This window comes from Chelonia mydas, chromosome 24, assembly GCF_015237465.2.
Source record: "Chelonia mydas isolate rCheMyd1 chromosome 24, rCheMyd1.pri.v2, whole genome shotgun sequence".
Classification (NCBI taxonomy): domain Eukaryota; kingdom Metazoa; phylum Chordata; order Testudines; family Cheloniidae; genus Chelonia; species Chelonia mydas.
In genome coordinates this window covers 10,750,894-10,771,554 of record NC_051264.2, presented here as the reverse complement: position 1 = coordinate 10,771,554, position 20,661 = coordinate 10,750,894, and the positions used below count along the sequence as shown (strand labels likewise).

The 20,661-nt window shown below is 53.8% G+C and overlaps 1 protein-coding gene across 2 annotated transcripts; it reads left to right on the top strand.

The window, feature by feature from the left end:
- Positions 1-3,531: 3,531 nt before the first annotated feature.
- Positions 3,532-9,079, top strand: UFC1 (ubiquitin-fold modifier conjugating enzyme 1). Of its 2 annotated transcripts, XM_037883111.2 has the most exons (6): positions 3,532-3,722; positions 4,738-4,805; positions 7,188-7,251; positions 7,942-8,018; positions 8,589-8,679; positions 8,761-9,079. In XM_037883111.2, the coding sequence occupies exons 1-6, from the start codon at positions 3,600-3,602 to the stop codon at positions 8,830-8,832; spliced, it is 495 nt and encodes a 164-aa protein (XP_037739039.1). In that variant the 5' UTR covers positions 3,532-3,599; the 3' UTR covers positions 8,833-9,079. The 2 variants fall into 2 exon arrangements, with proteins under 2 accessions (XP_037739039.1, XP_043391286.1); XM_043535351.1 differs by lacking the exon at positions 8,761-9,079 and having other exon boundaries at positions 3,562-3,722; positions 8,149-8,679.
- Positions 9,080-20,661: the final 11,582 nt, after the last annotated feature.

The following is a 20,661-nucleotide window of genomic DNA, read 5'->3' as shown; positions in this document are numbered from 1 at the left end:
CCAGCCCTTTTGTCTCTTGTCATAACTAGGACGTTTCGTTGACTTCAGCTCACCCCGATGCTCCCCACTGTCCAATGACTGCTTGGGCTTTTCTGTGTTTTGCATCAGCCTGAGCCCGTGCCTTGTCTAGACTATAAATACTGGGTGGGGCTGGGGCGAAAGCTGTCAATTGTTTTCCCCCCTCATGAGCTCTGAGAACCACCCCGGGTGCCCTGCTTCCCCTCCAGCAGCTTTGTACACAAAATCCTGCATGTTACATAACTCTGACATCCCGAACATCCATCCCGCAATAACCGCGGCACCCAGCAGAGACCGCTCATCATAGCCCCCTTCGGTGAAATACTGTGAAGATGGTGACAGGAGCACCGGAACGGGGTGGCCAGCAGGACATGGCTATGCCCTCCTGCTTCTTAAGGGCGAGTGACGGGAGGGAGTGGGCAGCGACGGGAGGGAGGGGGCAGAGAGGAGCGAGCAGGGAGTGGGGTCTCAGGGGGAAGAGGTGGCACGGGGGCAGGGCCTCAGGGAGAAGGGGGTAGCATGAGGGCGGGGCCACAAGGGGAATGGGTGGTGCAGGGGCAGGGGCTTGGTAGAAGGGGTGGGGCCTCAGGGGGAAGGGGTGCCATGGGGGTGGGGCCACAGTTTGGGCACTTGTGCCCCCCGCCCCCCCCCGGCCTTCTAGGGACCTTTCATCATCCCTGGATGGCTATCACAGGGGAAATATGCCTGTCTGGGCATGTCTAGGCATGTGCCTGGGGACAGACTTGGAACTGTGTACCCATCTGGTGCCAACATAGGGCACCTGGGTCACACTCATCCCCAGCCACAGAGAACAATGGAGAATCCCCTCCTCCATCAAGAACAATGGGGAATCCTGCTTTGCCTACATAGAGAGCTGTAGGAGGTAAACTGCACCAAACTGCCCAGCAAATGGGGGTTCTCCTGGAGATCTGGGGTGAGACTCCTGGGCTTTGGGCACTCTGGGCCTGGCTCTGAGTCCCTGTGCTGCAGCCAAGCTGGCCCGGAGACCCCTTACGCTGGCCTAGTGAGTGAGCGTGGAGCATCGGGGAGGAGCTAACACTCAGCCCCAGCTGGCCTCGTTCATGATGCCTCTAAAGAGAGTGAGGGGCCGAATCTCTGCTCACCCACACGTGTGTTAACCCAGAGGTAGTGCACTGAGCTCTGGGCTCCACCCCACAGATGTCAGTCATGTTGCCCAGTGCATGACTGGAAGGTGCTCAGATGCTCTGGTGACAAGCGCGGGATAAGAACTTTTAGAACAGGCTAGACTCCCTGCCTGGGCTCTCTCTTGTCATTCACCCTGGGCAGAGTGGGGTGAAATGCTACCAAGCCAGCATCGTTTTGTAAATGACAGCAGGAGGTGCCAGGCTGGGGAGACACACCCAGGACTTGTGGAGTCTTCTCCTGCCTTTGCCTCAGTCTCCACAGCTGTCCAGGGGAATACAGCTCTGTGTCCCCTCCCCAGGAGGCTGTGTGGACTCATTAGGTCATGTCCATAGAGTGCACTGACAATGAAAAGTGCTATCCAATGGCCCAGCGCCCACTGAAGCCAGCACTGACCTAAGTGCATTTCCTGAATAAGCAGCAGATGCAGCCCAGTCTTAGCAGCAGATTCGGCCCACACGGTGCCCTGGACCAGAGCTATATTCACCCAAAGAAATTAGAGTCCTGAGATGGCGCAGCCCCAGGTACCGAGAGAGGGAGAGCAGGATGCAGTCTGCACGGTTACAGAGCAGCTCAGCCACATAGGAACTTGTAGGATCTCATCAGCAGAGGTGGGCTGGATCAATCATAGAACCATAGAATATTACGGTTGGAAGAGACCTCAGGAGGTCATCTAGTCCAACCCCCTGCTCAAAGCAGGACCAATCCCCAATTAAATCATCCCAGCCAGGGCTTTGTCAAGCCGGACCTTAAAAACCTCTAAGGATGGAGATTCCACTACCGCCCTAGGTAACCCATTCCAGTGCTTCACCATCCTCCTAGTGAAATAATATCCAATCTAGACCTCCACCACTGCAACTTGAGACCATTGCTCCTTGTTCTGTCATCTGCCACCACTGAGAACAGCCGAGCTCCATCTTCTTTGGAACCCCCCTTCACGTAATTGAAGGCTGCTGTCAAATCCCCCCTCACCTTTCTCTTCTGCAGACTAAATAACCCCAGTTCCCTCAGCCTCTCCTCATAAGTCATGGGCCCCAGCCGCCTAATCATTTTAATTACCCTCCGCTGGACTCTCTCCCAATTTGTCCATATCCCTTTTGTAGTGGAGGGACCAAAACTGGACGCAGTACTCCAGGTGTGGCCTCACCAGTGCCGAATAGAGGGGAATAATCACTTCCCTCGATCTGCTGGCAATGCCCCTACTAATACAGCCCAATATGCCGTTGGCCTTCTTGGCAACAAGGGCACACTGCTGACTCATATCCAGCTTCTCATTCACTGTAACCCCTAGGTCCTTTTCTGCAGAAATGCTGCTTAGCCAGTCGGTCCCTAGTCTGTAGCAGTGTATGGGATTCTTCTTTCCTAAGTCCAGAACTCTGCACTTGTCCTTGTCAAACCTCATCAGATTTCTTTTGGCCCAATCCTCCAATTTGTCTAGATCACTCCAGACCCTATCCCTACTCTCCATTGTATCTACCTCTCCCCCCAGTTTAGTGTCATCTGTGAACTTGCTGAGGGTGCAATTAGTCCCATCATCCAGATCATTAATAAAGATGTTGGACAAAACCAGCTCCAGGACCAACCCCTGGGGCACTCTGCTTGATACCGGCTGCCAACTAGACATGGAGCCATTGATCACTACCCGTTGAGCCCGACAATCTAGCCAGCTTTCTATCCACCTTATAGTGCATTCATCCAGCCCATACTTCTTTAACTTGATGGCAAGAACACTGTGGGAGACCGTGTCAAAAGCTTTGGTAAAGTCAAGATAGACCACATCCACTGCTTTCCCCTTATCGACAGAGCCCGTTATCTCATCGTAGACGGCAATCAGGTTGGTCAGGCATGACTTGCCCTTGGTGAATCCATGCTGACTGTTCCTGATCACCGTCCTCTCCTCCAAGGGCTTCAGAATGGATTCCTTGAGGCCCTGCGCCCTGATTTTGTTTTGCTATGGATGAGGATGAAACGGACACGTCTGGCGACGTGTTTGGGCGGCTATCTGAGGGCTACCCGTTGCTGTGAGGCAGGCGGCGATGCTGTCATCGAGAGTGAATTTAATAGAACTCCAGTTTTAAAACGGTTCCCGGTCCGGGAGCGTAACGGCGCAGACAGCGGCAGCGGGCGGGCGAAGCTGCAGAGCCCGGCGCGCGCGGCACCGGGGCAGCCTGGAGCTGGGCGGGGGGCGCCTGCCCAGCACACGAGCGGGGCGGGGCAGCATCGGGGGGAACGATGGGGCTCGCGCGGGTTTCCTGGCAATGACGAGTTGCTGCAGGCCGCCGCCAGCTCAGCACGGATTGGTCAGGGCTTCCGCAGCCCCGTCCCCTCCAGCGCTGCCATCAACAAACATGGCACCTCTGCCCAGCCCGAGCCTTGTTGTGACACCACTTCCGGTCCTCCCCCCCCCCCCAGTAAAGATGGCGGACGAGGCGACCCGGCGCGTGGTGGCGGAGCTGCCGCTGCTGAGGACGAACGCGGGGCCCCGAGACCGGGAGCTGTGGGTGCAGCGGCTGAAGGAGGAATACCAGGCGCTCATCAAGGTCTGGCTCTTCCGCTTCCGGGAAGGGTGTCACCGGCAAAGGGGCCGGGCGGAAACCGCTTCCTGTCAGCGCTCTGCCCCCGGGGTCTCTGTTTGGGGGAACGGGCCGCCCCTTCCCGTGGGGCCACCCGGTGTCCGGGCTAGGAGCCCTCACTGTGGGGAGCACGCGCCCCTCTCGTGCTGACGTGGCCCTTCCCAGACGGTGGCCAGAGAGAGTCACACTCAAATGTGCCCCCCCCCCCATTTCTCTACAGGGGACATGGGCTGCCCCTCCCCCATCTCTGCAGAGGACCTGGGACTGCCCCCTCCACCCCATCTCTGTAGAGGACCTGTGGTTGCCCCCCATGTCTCTGATTTATTAGCCAGGCCCCAGTGAGATTCCCTGTGCTCCATGGGGTGCAGACTCTGACCCACTCCTAAGGCATCTGGGGGCTGCAGTGGTCCCACAGTGCAGGGATCTGTGGGGGGAGCATAGCAGGCTCTCAGGCCCAGAGTGAAGCACATCCCCTGGAGAGATATTGGGGTGCCACAGGGCACCTACTTTGCTCTAAACTCTCAAGTTAGTGTAGCTCAAAGGACAGGTCCCCTGGAAACCAGCAACGTTTCCCCCCTGTGGTGCCTGGCCAGGCCTGTGTACTAAGGGCATCTCATGGGCAGTAACTGTACCCAGGAATCCTACAGTCTGCCCCATGTCCAGTACCTCAGGGCTTGACAGAGTCTGCTTTTGGTGGCTCTGTGTGATGCTAGTGCCAGTCTCATGTTGCTGGCTGCAGGACTTTTACAGTTGGTGTTCACCACAGCAGCAACAGACCTTTCTGCCTCGCAAGGAACATGGCTACACAGTAAACATGTCCAGAGAGATCTCCATTATCTACATAGATTTTGGGAACAGGAATTTTGGTTTCTGTGCAAGCTTCTGAGGGATTGGGAGGCTAGTCACAAACTGCATGGTATGGGGGTTCTGATTTCGTGGGGTTGCCTGTACCCACTCACTGCCTTAGTCTTTCCCTTCCCAGTATGTGGAAAACAACAAGAACGCTGACAACGACTGGTTCAGGTTGGAGTCTAACAAGGAAGGGACTAGGTAGGCATGGATAGGTTGCAGGGCGTGTTTGTGGTTGCCATGGCTCCAGGCCCTCCCGTCTCTCTGATGGGCTTCCTCTGCTATAGCCCCTCTCTAGGCTTTGAGTAATTGTGAGCATACCAAGTCCCAATCCTGTGGGAGCCCTTGTGTCTGCACTGGGAGTTGTTGTGGCCCTTCACTGAAAAAGGAGCAGGGGGCTGAGTCTCTGGCAAACAGGTCTTGCCTTCTGATAGTTGCTGGACTGGAGTTAGAGGCATGAACAAGAAAAGGAATTCTGAACGGTCCTTTCTCACCCCAGTGTCACATCCTTCCTATCCTAATCCTGCTAGCGCTCTGGTTGGCCAGAGACCCCTCTGGGGTTGAGGGGATCTGAATGTCCACTGTGCAAAGCAGGCAGAGACCTGCCACTCCCCCAGCTTTCCCTCCATCCACAAGGAGCAGGAAGGCCACAAGTCCCTTTTGCAGCTCCCCCAGGTTATGCCCTAATCTATTATACTTTATTCCACCAAAAAATAATCTCAGTCCTCTTGGCCCCTGGAGGCCATTTATCATCCCTACATAATAAATATGAACATGTTCCCATTACAGAGAACACAAGGTGATTAGTGATCCAATCTGCACTGTGCTTCCTGTGGCAGGAGGCACTGAAATGCCACCTGTCCCTGGGCTGTGTGGCACCTTGCCAGGAGCTCAAGGGCCACCCCCAATGTGTATACAAGGGAACAGGCTGCAGCTGCCCTCTTCAGTAGCAGGGAGATGTGGCCTTTGGAAGCTAGGGACCTGCAGGCAATGTGGCTTGACTGCGTGGGTCAGGATAGAGCACTGCATGCTGGGAGCTGTAGTCTCCATTTGGCTGCATCCACTACAAGAGTGTTGGGGGTCAAGCAGTTGGGGTTGGTACTGCCCAGCGGGAGGGAGTACAGTGCAGCTGGGTGCCCCACGTGTCCATGGGCTGCCAGTCGTAGCTTGTCCGTCTGCTCCTCTTGGAGTTGTGACCTAGTGCCAGGTGAGCTAATGACTCCCTGTGCTGCCCCCGCGTTCCACCCAGGGCTCCTCAGGGGCTAGGATAGACATCAGTCCCCTATGTGCCACTCTGCCATTCTCTTACTGGGGCTCGGCTTCGGCCCAGCTGTTAGTGACGCTGCAGAGGGATGCCTGCCCCTGTGCTCTCACTACCAGCCACCAACCCCGGGGCTGTGAACGGACCTCCGCTTGCCTGCCTGCCTCCTGTGGTGCTGCCACGTCCCAGGCTTTGTCAACGCCAGAGAAGCCTTGGCCTGCAGTGTTGCTCTGTTGGCTTCAGTGCCCCATGTGCCCATACACGAAGGGACTCATTAGTTTGATGGGACGGAGCCTGGATCAACTGAGTGCCATCAAGAACGGGGCCAGGCTGCAGCCGCGATGCAGAGAGCTCCCTCACCATCCAGCTAGTTAGCTCTGCCTCTGCCACCTTCAACTCCTGGAAACCCTGCCTGGTAGCCCTCATTGTGGATTAAGGTCCAGCAGGGCCTCCCCCAAGTGTCTTAGTTGCTCTTTATGTCTCAGGTACATCACAACATAGCAGCAGTTTTGTAGAACCCCTTTTCTGCCCACAGGCTCAGCCTTTGTACTACTTGCTTTCTTCCCAGAGCTATCCAGCTGGTGAGCTAATTACCTCCTCAGCGTCCCAGGCTCCCTGCAGGTGCAAGTGGTCCATTCTGCTCTTCCAAACCCACACCACCTAACTCCCTCCTACGCTAACTCCACCTGGGTCTTGTAAGGGGCCAGGGTGCTGGCTTCCAAAGGGCTTGGTTTATAGCTGCTAACTCCCAAGAGTGGATCAGGGGTCTGTTCCCCCGGTACAGATGGGGAAGCTACGAGCGCCCGCTCACACAGCAAATCTCTGGCAGAGCCAGGAATAGAACCCAGGAGTCCTGGCTCCCAGTCTCTGTAACCAGTGGCTGCACTCCTTCCCTTCCAACTGCACATGGGGCCTGTTCCCATGAGAGCAGGTGGAGTTGGTGGGTGCCAGCCCACGATGGTGCTGGCAGGCGTCATAGATGCTAAGGCCAGACAGGACCATGACGACCTTGTCATCTGAACTCCTGCAAAGCATGGCCCATGAGACTTCCCGGAATTCATTCCTGTTTGAGCCAGAGCAGAGCTTTTAGCAAAACATCCCGTCTTGAGTCTGACATGGCCAGTGATTGAGAATCCCTCACTACCTTGGTTCCAACAGTTAAACTTCAGCTTCCAGCCACTGGGTCTAGTTAGACCTTTGTCTGCTGCACTGAAGAGCCTTCACTTGTCAGATTTCTGTTCCCCATGTCACCTCTTACGCGCCTCTGTCAAGCTGAACAGACGGAGCTCCCTGCCCCTCCTTCCCATCTCTCTCTCTCACAGGTGGTTCGGGAAGTGCTGGTACATCCATGACCTGCTCAAGTACGAGTTTGCCCTCGAGTTCGACGTGAGTGTCCCTGGGGCAGGGGCGTCTGAGGGAAGAGGGCCCCCCTGCCCTGCTCCGAGGCTGGGGAAGGGAGGGGTTTCTCGTCCACTCCCTGCGGCACCAGAGGGAGCAGGTGGGAGCTGGCCCTGGCTAGGTTCACAGCATCACTGTCCCCCTGGGCCACAGGCACCAGGGGCTGAGGAAGGGAACACACCAAGGATGCTAACCGGGAAGGGGCAGAGAATCGCCCACCACGCAGGGCGAGAGCGAGCAGGAAGTGCTATGGGACTTGGCTAGTGCAGTCCAGCCCCTGAGCGAGCCAGGAGCTGAGAGCAGGGAGCCCTTTACACAGAGCTTTGCAATGGGATGCGCCATGAATCAGGCCAATGGGATTGTGTCAGGGAACTTTATGTAACGTGGGGCTAGCAAAGGGCTCTGCCTCAATGGGGCCCTGCCCCATCCTGCCCCTCCCAAACTAGGACATCCCCCTCCCGCCTACCCACGAGCTTCCACTTCAGCATCTGGAATGCAAACTCACTGGGGAGCTCACAAGGGGCCTAGGCTCAGTGCTCCCAGCTGTGGCTGAGCAGAGAGAGCTCAGCAGCTGGGAACTCAGGGTACGCATACTGCTCCCTGTTCACAGGGGCGGGGGGGCGGGTGGAGGGGGCTGGCTTGACCATGGGCACACTGAACGGGTTTTTGTGTTTGCAGATTCCTGTCACATACCCTTCCACCGCCCCTGAAATCGCCATTCCAGAGCTGGATGGGAAAACCGCCAAGATGTACAGGTCAGGCAGCCCTGGCCCGCTTCCACCTCCACTCTCTGCGGGCCCTAGGGACCAGAGCTTCTGGCTCAGATCCTAGGCTTTGGTTGGGTCTGTCTTTATATCGCTTCTTCCATCTCACTGATGTGTATAGGCTATGGGAGGAGTCTCAGCTGTTGGTAAATGCAGCCGCCTCTGGGGTGGAACATGGCAGGTGTTGCTCAAAGCACAGGAAAGCAGCCCCTTGATGCAGGACAGGAAGTGGAGGAGATGCCATGTCTGAGTGGAACCCCGGGCGTCCTGGTGAGGCAGAGGAAGCTTCCCTGTGTCGGGATGGGGCCAGGCTTATGAGAGCTGCAGCTCCGTTCTGGGGTTGAGTGGGCTTGACACCCCTATGGCAGTGTCTCCTGTGGTCCCACGATGCCAGGCTCTGGGTTCTGTCGCCCCTCCATGTCTCCCGTGGTCCCACGGGGCCAGGCTCTGTCTCCCCTCCGCGTCTCCCGTGGTCCCACGGGGTCAGGCTCCGGGCTCTGTCTCCCCTCAGAGCCTCCCGTGGCCAGGGCTTCTCCCTCACATCTCTTTTGTCTCTTGCAGGGGAGGGAAGATCTGCCTGACTGACCACTTCAAGCCCCTGTGGGCCAGGAACGTGCCCAAGTTTGGGCTGGCCCATCTCATGGCCCTGGGGGTGCGTTTCCATCAGTGGGGGGAATGGGGGGAGTCTGTGCCTGAGCTACACTCACGTCCCCCTGTGCTCTTTGCCTTGCAGCTGGGACCATGGCTGGCAGTGGAGATCCCGGACCTGATTGCCAAGGGGCTCATCGAGCACAAGGAGAAGTGATGGGTCCAGGCTGGTGGAGGCCTGCATGGTGGCTCCAGATGCTCCAGCGCTCAGACCTTGTCCTTCCATGCAGACATAGCAGCCAGCTGGCCCCGCAGCCCTGCCCTCAGTGCAGGGCACTGCACCCACTGTGCTGGGGACTCACGATTCCTGTCTGCTCCCATTCCATGTAACCCCTGCCCAGTTCCTGTAAGGGGGAGCTGCCCAATCTCCCCCCAAACATCCCCCAATAAAAACTGTAGCCTGACTAAGGCCTGCCTGGCTGTTGCCATGCCTGGGGGCTCTTGCCAGGGGTTTGCATCCTGCTGAGGTAGCGTGCTTTAGCCAGCTCCACTGAGTCCCTGCTGCTGCTGCACCAGCTGCAACATCCTGATGCTTCCTAGTCCCTCCTGCTGAAAGAGATGGCTTGTAACTGAACCGGTTTCCAATTCACCATACTGGTGAGTGGAGGGCTGTGCTAGCCAGGCCTGCAGTGTCGCCCCCAGCAATGCATAGCCCAACTGGCCCCTGCGTGTGAGACTCCGTCCAGTTCTTCTAAAGGACTTCCTAACTTGGCCCCCCTGGGTGTACGAGCTCCCCTCCCCGGCTGTGCCGCCCTGGGCCTCTCCTATGCAAGGGTGGGAGCCCTCAGTAACTTCAGCAGGAGGCTACTGGGCACCAATTGCCACATGAAGGCAGCTTCTGCACCGATCTGCGGGGGGGCATGGGGACTTGGCCCTAGGTGGGAGGAGGCAGCCTGTGACCCAGACCATGGAATCCAGAGCAGGCCGTTCGCTCCCCCTCCCCTTGCAGTTGCCTGGTCGTGTGGAGCATTGTTCAGTGTCAGCTTGTATGGGCAGCGGCATCAACAGGATGAGAATTCTGGCCGCTTGCTGCTGCAATATGACTCCCAGCAGTGGGCACCCCCCCAGCAGAGACCCGGCCAGAACTCCCTCGCTTCATAACATGTCACTGGGCCACCTAGCTTTTACCTGCACAGAATCGCACAAGGGGGTGTCAGCTGGGGGCTAGATCAATGGTTTGTGCAGCACCTGGCATGGGGATTAGGGGAGGGAGCGGTCCATGGCTGAGGGGCCTAGGTACTACCGTAATACACCTAATAAATAATGTATAGCACCTGGTACAGTGAGGCCCTGATCCATGCCTGGGGTTCCTCAGTGCTACCGTAATACACCTGCATACACATATAAGAACAGCCGTACTGGGTCAGCCCAATGGTCCATCTAGCCCAGTATCCTGTCTTCTGACCGTGGCCAGTGCTAGATGCTTCTGAGGGAACAAACAGATCAAGATAATTTCAAGTGACCATCTCCTGTCATCCAGTGCCAGCTTCTGACAGTTGGAGGTTTAGGGGCACCTGGAGCACGGAGTTGCATCTCTGATCATGGCTAATAGCCATTGAATGATCTATCCTCTATGAACCCATCTAATTCTCTTTTGAACCCAGTTATGCTGTTGGCCTTCACAACATCCCATAGCAAGGAGTTCCACAGGTTGACTCTGCGTTGTGTGAAGAAGTACTTCTTTTTGTTTGTTTTAAACCTGCCTGTTAGTTTCATTGGGTGTCCCATGGTTCTTGTGTTATTAGAAGAGGGTAAGTAACACTTTGTATTCAATTTTGCCACCCCAGGCATGATTTTATAGACCTCCATCGTATCCTCCTTCAGTCATCTTTCTTCCAAACTGGACACTCTCAGTCTTTTTAATCTCTCCTCCTGTGGAAGCTGTTCCATCCCCCGAATCATTTTTGTTGCGTTTCTCTGTACTTTTTCTAGTTCTAATGCATTTTTTATGAGATGAGGTGATCAGAACTGCACACAGTATTCCAGGTGTGGGCGTACCATGGATTTATATAGAGGCAACATGATCTTTTCTGTCTTCTTATCTATCCCTTTCTTAATGATGCCCAACATTCAGTTCGCTTTTCTGACTGCTGCTGCACATCGAGCAGATGTTTTCAGAGAACTGTCCACAGTGACTCCAGGATTGTTCTTGAGTGTAACTTCTAATTTAGACCCTATCATTTTATATGTATAATTGCAGTGGTTCTCCAACTTTTTTACTGGTGACCCTTTTTAAGTAGCAAGCCTCTGAATGTGACCTCCCTTATCAATTAAAAACACTTTTTCTATGTTTAACACCATTATAAATGCTGGATGCAAAGTGGGGTTTGGGGTGGAGGCTGACAGCTCGCGCCCCCCATGTAATAACCCTGAGGGATCCTGACCCCCAGTTTGAGAACCCCTATATAATTGGAATTAGTTTTTCCAATGCACATTACTCTGAATTTATCAACATTGAATTTCAGCTGCCATTTGGTTGCCCAGTCGCCCGGTTCTGTGAAATCCCTTTGTAGGTCTTGGCAGTCGGCTTTAGACTTAACTCTCTTAAGTCATTTTGTGTTGTTTGCAAATGTTGCCACCTCCCAGTTTACCTCTTTTTCTGGGTCATTAATGAATATGTTGAACAGCCCTGGTCCCCATGCAGATCCTTGGGGGACCCCAGTATTCACCTCTCTTCATTGCGAAAACTGACGGTTTATTCCTACCCTTTGTTTCCTGTCTTTTAACCAGTTACTGATCCATGGGAGGACCTTCCCTCTTATCCCATGACTGCTTACTTTGCATAAGAGCCTTTGGTGAGGGAACTTGTCAAAGGCTTCCTGAAAATCCAAGTACACTGTATCCCCTGGATCATCCTTGTCTCCCTGCTCGTTGACACCCTCAAAGCATTCTAACACTGTAGATCGGTGAGGCACGATTGCCCTTTACAAAAGCCATGTTGACTCTTCCCCAACAGATTGTGTTCATGTGTGTGTCTGATAATTCTGTTCTTTCTGGAGTTTCTACCAGTTTGCCTGGTACTGAAGTTAGGCTTGTAGGCAGTGCTGAGCTGGAGCCGGTTCGCACCAGTTCGCCCGAACCAGTTGTTAGATTTTAAAGCAGTTTTAGAACCGGTTGTTAACCCGCTTCCCTGCAGGGGGCGCTGAGGCTTTGATGGGCTCCGGCCGGGAAGCGATGAAATTCCTCCTCTGGCCGCTGGGGGCGCTGCGCTGCGGGAGCCATGTGGGCTGCCGCCGGGCGCTGACCACGAGCCCTGTTGCTGCTGCTCCCCCCACCCCTGGCCCTGGGGCTCCCGATGCTGCCTGGTGGGTCCCCAGCTGCTCTGCTGGGCCTGGGCTGTGTCCTGCTGCTCGGGCTGCTCCGAGCCGCTCTCCCCGTGAGCACCCACCACCCTGCCCACAGCCAGCCCTTGCCCTGCCCCCAGCCAGCCCTGCACCCCCTGCCCTGCCTGCTGCCAGCCCCCCGCCGCACCCCCTGCCCTGCCCGCAGCCAGCCCCTCACCCCCTGCCCGCAGCCAGCCCCCCGCCGCACCCCCTGCCCTGCCTCCAGCCACCCCCGCACCCCCTGCCCGCAGCCAGCCCCTGTCTCCAGCCAGCCCCTGCCGCACGCACCCTCTGCCTGCAGCCAGCCCCTGCCGCACCCCCTGCCCTGCCCATAGCAAGCCCCTGCCTCCAGCCACCTCTGCACCCCCTGCCTGCAGCCAGCCCCTGCAGCACCCCCTGCCCTGCCCATAGCAAGCCGCTGCCTCCAGCCACCTCCGCACCCCCTGCCTGCAGCCAGCCCCTGCCGCACCCCTTGCCCGCAGCCAGCCCCTGTCTCCAGCCACCCCCTCTACCCCCTGCCCGCAGCCAGCCCCTGCCCGCAGCCAGCCCCTGCCTTCAGCCACCCCCGCACCCCTGCCTGCAGCTAGCCCCTGCCTTCAGCCGCAGAAAATACGGACGTATGGTAACCCTACTGGTACAAAAAATACATACTGGGGCACAGCCCTTAAACCAGAACTTTGTATTGGGAACCGGTTGTTAAGATTTTGGCAGCTCATCACTGCTTATAGGCTTGTGATTGCCATCTGGTCCTGGTGACTGTTTAATTTATCTACCTAACAAATAATAATACATAGTGCCTGGCACGGGCTGCGGCTCCTAGGAGTTACTGTAATACCCCTAATAATCCTGGCTGCTAGTCAAGGCTGTAGAGCAGACTCATTTTCTCTCTCTCTCTAAGTGGTCTTGGAGCCACTGGATGGGACAGAGCACCACACCCAGGAGGTGTGTGGGTTACGGTAGCACCACACCGCCTGAGCTGCCGTACCAGCACAAACGCTGTGTGCGGAGCAAGCCGTCAGCTGCTTTGCAAACATCCGTAATACCTCTAGCCTCTGTCAAAAGGAGGCCAATGGACGAGACAAGAAACTGAGTGAGAGAGGGGGATGATGACGTCTTTGGAGTGATGATGTCACTGGACGTGATGTCACCAGAAACAATGACATCCCGACTGCGATGTTACAACCTCACCCTTTCCCTCCTGGGGCCTGACCTAACCCTTTGTGCCCCGAGTGGGCGGCTCACCTTGCCTAGGGAGAGAGGTGATTACAGTTAGTGTGAGGCCCAGGACTGCAAAACCAATGGTTGGTAAGTAGCACCAGCCCTGAGGAGGGTAAAGAAACATGGGGGGAAGGGTGAGAAAATGAAAATAGAGAGAGAGAGAGAAATGTGTTTTAAATGGTGTGCAAAGAAACATATTATGGGGAGAAATGCCTGTTTGTAAACGGTAACAAATCTCTCCAGTGCATGTTCCCTCATGAATAACTGGAGACGGGCCTGATGCAATCCTCTTGCTCTGAGGTCCTCTAGGGCAATGGTCTCCAAAGTGGGATGCGCGCAAGACCATCCATGGGGGTGCGCGGCAGGAGGAGCACCGCCGGTACGTCGGCAGCAGTGCTCCTGGACCTTTCATTCTTCGGCGGCAGGTCAGCTCTCCCCGCTCTGTCTTTGGCGGCACGCCGGCGGCCGCTCGGCTCTCCCCACTCCGTCTTCGGCGGCACGCCGGCAGCCACTCGGCTCTCCCCGCTCCATCTTCGGCTGCACGCCGGCGGCAGCTCGGCTCTCCCCACTCCGTCTTCAGCCGCTCGGCTCTCCCCGCTCCGTCTTCGGCGGCATGCCGGCAGCCGCTCGGCTCTCCCCGCTCCATCTTCGGCTGGACGCCGGCGGCCGCTCGGCTCTCCCCGTTCCGTCTTCGGCAGCTCGGCTCTCCCCGCTCCGTCTTCGGCAGCTCGGCTCTCCCCGCTCCGTCTTCGGCAGCACGCCGGCGGCAGCTCGGCTCTCCCCGCTCCGTCTTCAGCAGCTCGGCTCTCCCCGCTCCATCTTCGGCAGCACGCCGGCGGCCACTCGGCTCCCCCTGCTCCGTCTTTGGCTGCACGCCGGCAGTAGTTCTTCTTTTTTTTTTTTTTTTTTGCTTCCCCAGAGCTGGCTGTGGGGGTGCACGATTCAAAAAGTTTGGAGACCCCTGCTCCAGCGCGTCTCAAACTGTGGGTCGTGACTTTATTTTAATGGGGTCGCCAGGGCTGGTGTTAGACTTGCTGGGGCCGGGGGCCGGAGCCCAAACCTCACCACCTGGGGCTGGAGGTGAAGCCTGAGGGCTTTAGCCTGGGCGGCGGGGCTCAGGTTACAGGCCCCCTGTGTGCGGCTGAAGTCCTAGCGCTTCAGCCCCTCCCCCACCTGAGGCTGGGGGGCTTGGGCAGGTTCAGGCTTTGGTCCCTCCTCCAGGGGTTGTGTAGTAATTTTTGTTCTCAGAAGGGGGTCGGGGTGCAATGAAGTTTGAGAACCCCTGTTCTAGAGTCTACCCTCCCTACCTAGAGAGGCATTTGGGGCATGGCCTCAATGAGTGATACATGGCACTGTCCCTAGAAAGGATAGAGAACTGCAGAGAAAACAATGAAAAAAGCGCCAGTGTACAAAGAGAGGGGAGGAAGCCTTAAAATACTTGCAAAGAGCCGGATAAAGGGAAAAGGGACAGGGCTAGATCTAGGCGTTACTAAAACCTCCCAGGATGTTTCTCCACGTGAATATTTGAAAAGCAAGTAAAAGGCTGCCCTGGGATGTTGTAAAGGGGATTTTTAATAATCTGTGAGATCAGTGATATATTTTTATTACACAGTTTTTCTTAGAAAGCAAAGGGTAGGCTTTGTATTTAAAGCTAAACAGAAATGTTGGTATTCTTAAGTATTAAAAGAGAGGAAACTAATATAACAAATAGGGACTATGGCAGCACAGAGGCACTGTAGTTATGTGTTCACATATATATTCATAGGGGTTTGTAAAAGTTCTGTCAATCAACTTTTAAAATCAAATCATCCCATTTTCCCCATCTTTCCTCAAACAGGGCAATTGCTCATCTAATACAGGCAGTAGGTCACTCCATTTCTTTTGAGTCTTGTAGTCTCTTGAGTCTTGTATTCTGCCTCTGTAGATGGTTTATGTTTTTGCAATCAAAGTGATAACGTGCATGTGTTGGGTGCAGCCACAAACATTCCAAATAGGTGCCCGTCTTTAGTTCACTTCAGACACAGCAGGACAATGTTCCTAGCCCTTTGGCTACAGAACCTGGGGGATGTGGGTCCTGAAAGGACTTTTGCAAAAATTTTCTCACATCAGACTAGTGCTTTATACCTGATTTTAAAGCCAAAAAGAAAGCACATGTATTGTCAACGTACATATGCTTTTTAATGTTCTGATTAACCCTTTATACTCATGAATGGAGAAAGCACTTGTAATACAGCTACATCTTAAATTGTTAGAGTTAAAAGCCACGCAAACAGGATAATTTTATTAAAATCATTTTATTCATTCTTAATGGTGCTGTCAAGGTTCCTTCCCCACTCTGAACTCTAGGGTACAGATGTGGGGACCTGCATGAAAACCTCCTAAGCTTACTTTTACCAGCTTAGGTTAAAACTTCCCCAAGGTACAAACTATTTTACCCTTTGTCCTTGGACTTCCACTGCCACCACCAAACGTTTATCTGGGTTTATTTATTAGGAAAGCATTGTTTGGAAACGTCTTTTCCCCCCAAAATTCTCCCAACCTTTGCAGCCCACTTCCTGGGGAAGGTTTGGTAAAAATTCCTCACCAATTTGCATAGGTGACCACAGACCCAAACCCTTGGATCTTAAGAATAATGAAAAAGCATTCGGTTTCTGAAAAGAAGGATTTTAATAGAAGTAAAAAAGAATCACCTCTGTAAAATCAGGATGGTAAATACCTTACAGGGTAACTAGATTCAAAACACAGAGAATCCCTCTAGGCTAAACCTTAAGTTACAAAAAGACACACAGACAGGAATATCCATTCTATTCAGCACAGCTTAATTTCTCAGCCATTTAAAGAAATCAGAATCTAACGCATATCTAGCTAGATGACTTACTAAGTTCTAAGACTCCATTCCTGTTCTGTCCCCGGCAAAAGCATCACACAGACAGACCCTTTGTTTTTCCCTCCCCCCAGCTTTTGAACGTATCTTGTCTCCTCATTGGTCATTTTGGTCAGGTGCCAGCGAGGTTATCCTAGCTTCTTAACCCTTTACAGGTGAAAGGATTTTTCCTCTGGCCAGGAGGGATTTTAAAAGTGTTTACCCTTCCCTTTATATTTATGACAGGTGCATAGTAAACATCACTAAATGTATGCAGGGGTTCACCCTGTCCTTAAGGGGGAGGGAATTGGGGAAAATGTCCAGGTTTTCACATGACACTAGTTATTTTACTTTTAAAGCCATAAACCACACACACACATGCCACCAACCCATACCCCAGTGGTTCTCAACCCGGGATCCACAGAGGTCTTCCAGGGGGCACATCAACTCATCTAGGTATTTGCCTAGTTTTACAACAGGTGACATTTCATTTCATACAGACAATGACTTGTTTATACTGCTCTGTATTTCTGTACACTGAAATGTAAGTACAATATTTATATTCCAATTGATTTATAATGATATGGTAGAAATGGTAGAAAGTTGGCAATTCTTCAGTAATAGTGGGGCTGTGACTCTTTTGTATTTTTATGTCTGATTTTATAAGCAAGTAGTTTTAAAGTCAGGTGAAACTTGGGGATATGCAAGACAAATCAGACTCTTGAAAGGGGGACAGTAATCAGGAAAGGTTGAGAGCTACTGCCGTACCGCATTCTTCTCCCTTCCCAAAACAGCTAAACAGATATTCAAAGTAGCTGAGATTCATAGCTTAAGTTCAGAAGGGACCATTGTTAACTGATCATCTAGTCTGACCTCCAGCACCAGCAGAATGCAGGAAGAGAACTTCCCTGAACATGGATCCTATTACACAGATAAGCCACTTGAAGCACAGATACATTCAAACGAGCCATTGTTTTATTGCATAGCTACATCACGCACCCAAACATCCTGAAAATACACAAACAGGTTCCCAGTTGTGGTTGCAAACTAACAAATGGGAAAGAGAATTGCAGATTATTAGTTTATTTAACTGGCCCAAACTCCTAAGAAAAGTTCCTTGAAGAAGCAGTTGCTTTCTCTCTGGCATCTTCAGCTGTATCTGGGATCACCAAGCAGCAGTTCTCCATGGTAACATACAGACCTGTTTTCATGGATTTATAGATTCCAAGGCCAGAAGGGACCACTGTGATCATCTAGTCTGCCCTCCTGGATCACCCAGCCCAGAGAACTCCTCCAAAATAATGTATTTTGAACTAGAGCATGTGTTTTTTTAAAAATCCAATCTTCATTTTAAAATGGCCAGTGATGGAGAATCCACCACAACTCTTGGTACGCTGTTCCAATGGTTAATTACTCACACTGTTAAAAATGCATGCCTTATTTCCATCTGGATTTGTCTAGCTTCAGCTTCCAGCCACTGAAGTTTTGTGTATAAAACACAGAAAAAAAGTGCTAAATCCATTCTGAATTACTGCTAGCAACGCTGTATTATGGATCACCTCCTCTCTCCCAATACCCCCCCCTTCCCACAGCACACCCCCTCCTCCTTGTTACAGAAAGTGCTGATAGTGTTAAGATCTCACAATAAGGGGGATAACTGTCTGCAGGGCAGTGTTTGCGGAGTGGGGGAAAGGCTTTTCACCCATTTCACAGCCCCCATATCCTGCTGTTTCAGTGTGGTACAAAGGGATATCGATGTGTGTGTGGGGCCAGCAGCATGAGCTCTTCAGAATTATAACACACAGATATATCAAACAGGTGTTTGTTGAAACTATAAATATCCATTGATCAATGTCACAGACTCACAGGTCCTGCCCACTCTTGGCTGGGTGCGGTCCCTGGGGAGAACCCCCTTCAGTGCGACAGCCCTTCTCGGTGGTCCACTCTCTCTCGGGGGTTAAGCCCCTCCACCTCCTGGAACCGCACCTCTCTGAGCCTTAGCACACCTATCTCTCTCAGTGGGTCCCCTCAGGGAGTCCACTCGCGCTGGATCCCTGGGGCCTCCACTTCCAGAGGGAATAATGCAACCCTGATCTCTAGATCAGAGCAACTCTCAGCCAGCATAAAACAGGAGTGTTTATTGAATGTCTGAACCCAGCATAGGAAACTCTCAGGGCCCTCAGGCCTGGCCTCCCTCAGCACAGCACATCTAACTCTCTCCCGCATATAGGTGGGCTCTGCCTGCTATCTCTCTCCAGTCCAGAGACCCTGCTCTTTCCAGCTCGGCATCCGATATCATCGGCCTCAACAGCTCCTCCCCTGTCCTTTGTCCTCTGTCCCAGGTAAACAGGTTGCTGGGGCCCTCTCTCTTCAGTCTTTTGTTCCCCTCTGGTTGGAACTGGTTGGTCAGGTCGCTGGGGTCCTCTCTCCTCAGCCCATTGTCATCCCACTGGCCAGAAACAGCTGACTGCAAAGCTGGGGTGGGCCTCTTAGTCACCAGGTAACATGTTGTTAAGGTTCCCCATCTCCAGGCTGTTCTCTGGGGGTCCAGGCTGCTAGGTGAGCCTGGTCCTGTGCAACAACAAACCCTCTCCCACCACCTTGTTAAACATGCAGCACACAGGGAAACTGAGGAGCGCACACACTATTCATGTAAAACTCTACAAAAATCCCCAACTTCTTCACAATCAGCACCAGAAGTTCTTTTCTCTATAGGATTTAATACTTCATTCATCACTGTACTAGCTGAGCATCTGCCAGTCATGCAGTAAGCACCGTAACTGACATGTGTGACCTGTTGCTTGGTCTTTCCTTCTCTGCCCAGAAGGAGAAGCATGTGCAGAGGAGTCTTGTTTTGATAGGCTTTCTTTTAAATGTTATTTGATGGTTACTACTATTACCATTTATAACTATACCTGTTGCCATGTGTATCTGTTAGAGAAGGTGGGGCAAAGAAATATGCCTTGCACTTGGAATGGAAAGTGACATGGTTTGTGACAGTTCTTAGTTCTTGGGGGAATTCATTCACAGTCTCGGACCAGTCCTGGAGAAAGTTCTGTCTCCTGCCCAGACAGGCTTTACTCTTATAGTTGAGATTTCCACTGAGCCAGAGAAGTGAAGTTGTTGACCATAGTCTTTGTCCTGGAGCTCTAAATGGTCTTTAAGTATCCTGGGCCCAGGGCATGGAGCGCTTTGAAGATAAAGACCGCAAACTCTAACTTGGTCTGATATTCTGTGGCAGCCAGCATAGGGAGCAGAGGATGGATCTGATGTGCTTGTGGCAGTCTGTGTTGCTGAAGAGACGTGGCTGCAATGTTCTGTACCAGTTGGAGTTTCCTAAGTGCCAAGCCTTCATGCCCAGCCTATCACATGGCTGCCATCCAGCTGAGAGGTGATGAAGGCATGAATAATTTAGGCCAGGTCATCATCTGCCAAGGTGGGACGGAGTCTCCCAGCCAACCAGAGATGGTGGAAAGTTTTACTTGGGCAGTTGCTATGTGAGCGCTCAGCGTCAGCAAGGAACCCAAGAGTACTCCTAAGCTGACAAATGGAATTAGCCAATTACGGATGTGACCCTTCAGTCGAAGGAGACTGCACTGTGGCTGCAAACTCTGCAAAGTACTGTCCTCTGCACCAGCATCACCTCTCTCCTGCTCGAATTCAGCTTCAGCCAGCTCTTCTTCAGCCATGAGCAGATCTCAGTCATGCACAAGTTTAGTGTAGTATTTCCCTGCAGTATCCCTGGGGACCCCTGCATTTGGGAAGGGGTATGGGACATGCCAGTGTACCCTCAGGTATGCCAAGAGACATGTCCTCAGTGGGCAGGGTGGCCCACAGTTGGGTCTTATCCCTTTTATTTACACATCTAATGCTGCATCTCCCCACCCTGATAACATAGACATGGTGTGTCCCGTACCCCCCAGCACAGGGGCCCCCACGGGATGTGGTATGTCCCATACCCTCCCCCGCAGCACAGGGGTCCCCCCAGAGGATGTAGTATGTCCCATACCACCCCCCGCAGCACAGGGGTCCCCCCAGAGGATGTAGTATGTCCCATACCACCCCCCGCAGCTCAGGGGTCCCCCCAGGGGATGTGGTATGTCCCACCCCCACCCCCGCAGCACAGGGGTCCCCCCAGGGGATGTGGTATGTCCCATTCCCCCCCCCAGCACAGGGGTCCCCCCCAGGGGATGTTGTATGTCCCATTCCCCCCCCCCCCAGCACAGGGGTCCCCCCCAGGGGATGTGGTATGTCCCATTCCCCCCCCCAGCACAGGGGTCCCCCCCAGGGGATGTGGTATGTCCCATTCCCCCCCCGCCCCCAGCACAGGGGTCCCCCCAGGGGATGTGGTATGTCCCATTCCCCCCCCCAGCACAGGGGTCCCCCCCAGGGGATGTGGTATGTCCCATTCCCCCCCCAGCACAGGGGTCCCCCCCAGGGGATGTGGTATGTCCCATTCCCCCCCCAGCACAGGGGTCCCCCCCAGGGGATGTGGTATATCCCGTGCGCCCCAGCACAGGTGCTCCGCTCGCATGTCTCAGCCTAGGGGGGTGCTTTTGACGATAATCTGGTGCCAAAGTCC

Bases quoted from the DNA above. Each gene is read 5' to 3' on its own strand.
- UFC1 (XM_037883111.2), top strand. From the start codon at position 3,600: ATGGCGGACGAGGCGACCCGGCGCGTGGTGGCGGAGCTGCCGCTGCTG. The intron at 4,806-7,187 runs GTAGGCATGGAT...TCTCTCTCACAG, and splicing joins TCTAACAAGGAAGGGACTAG to GTGGTTCGGGAAGTGCTGGT. The intron at 8,680-8,760 runs GTGCGTTTCCAT...TTTGCCTTGCAG, and splicing joins CCCATCTCATGGCCCTGGGG to CTGGGACCATGGCTGGCAGT.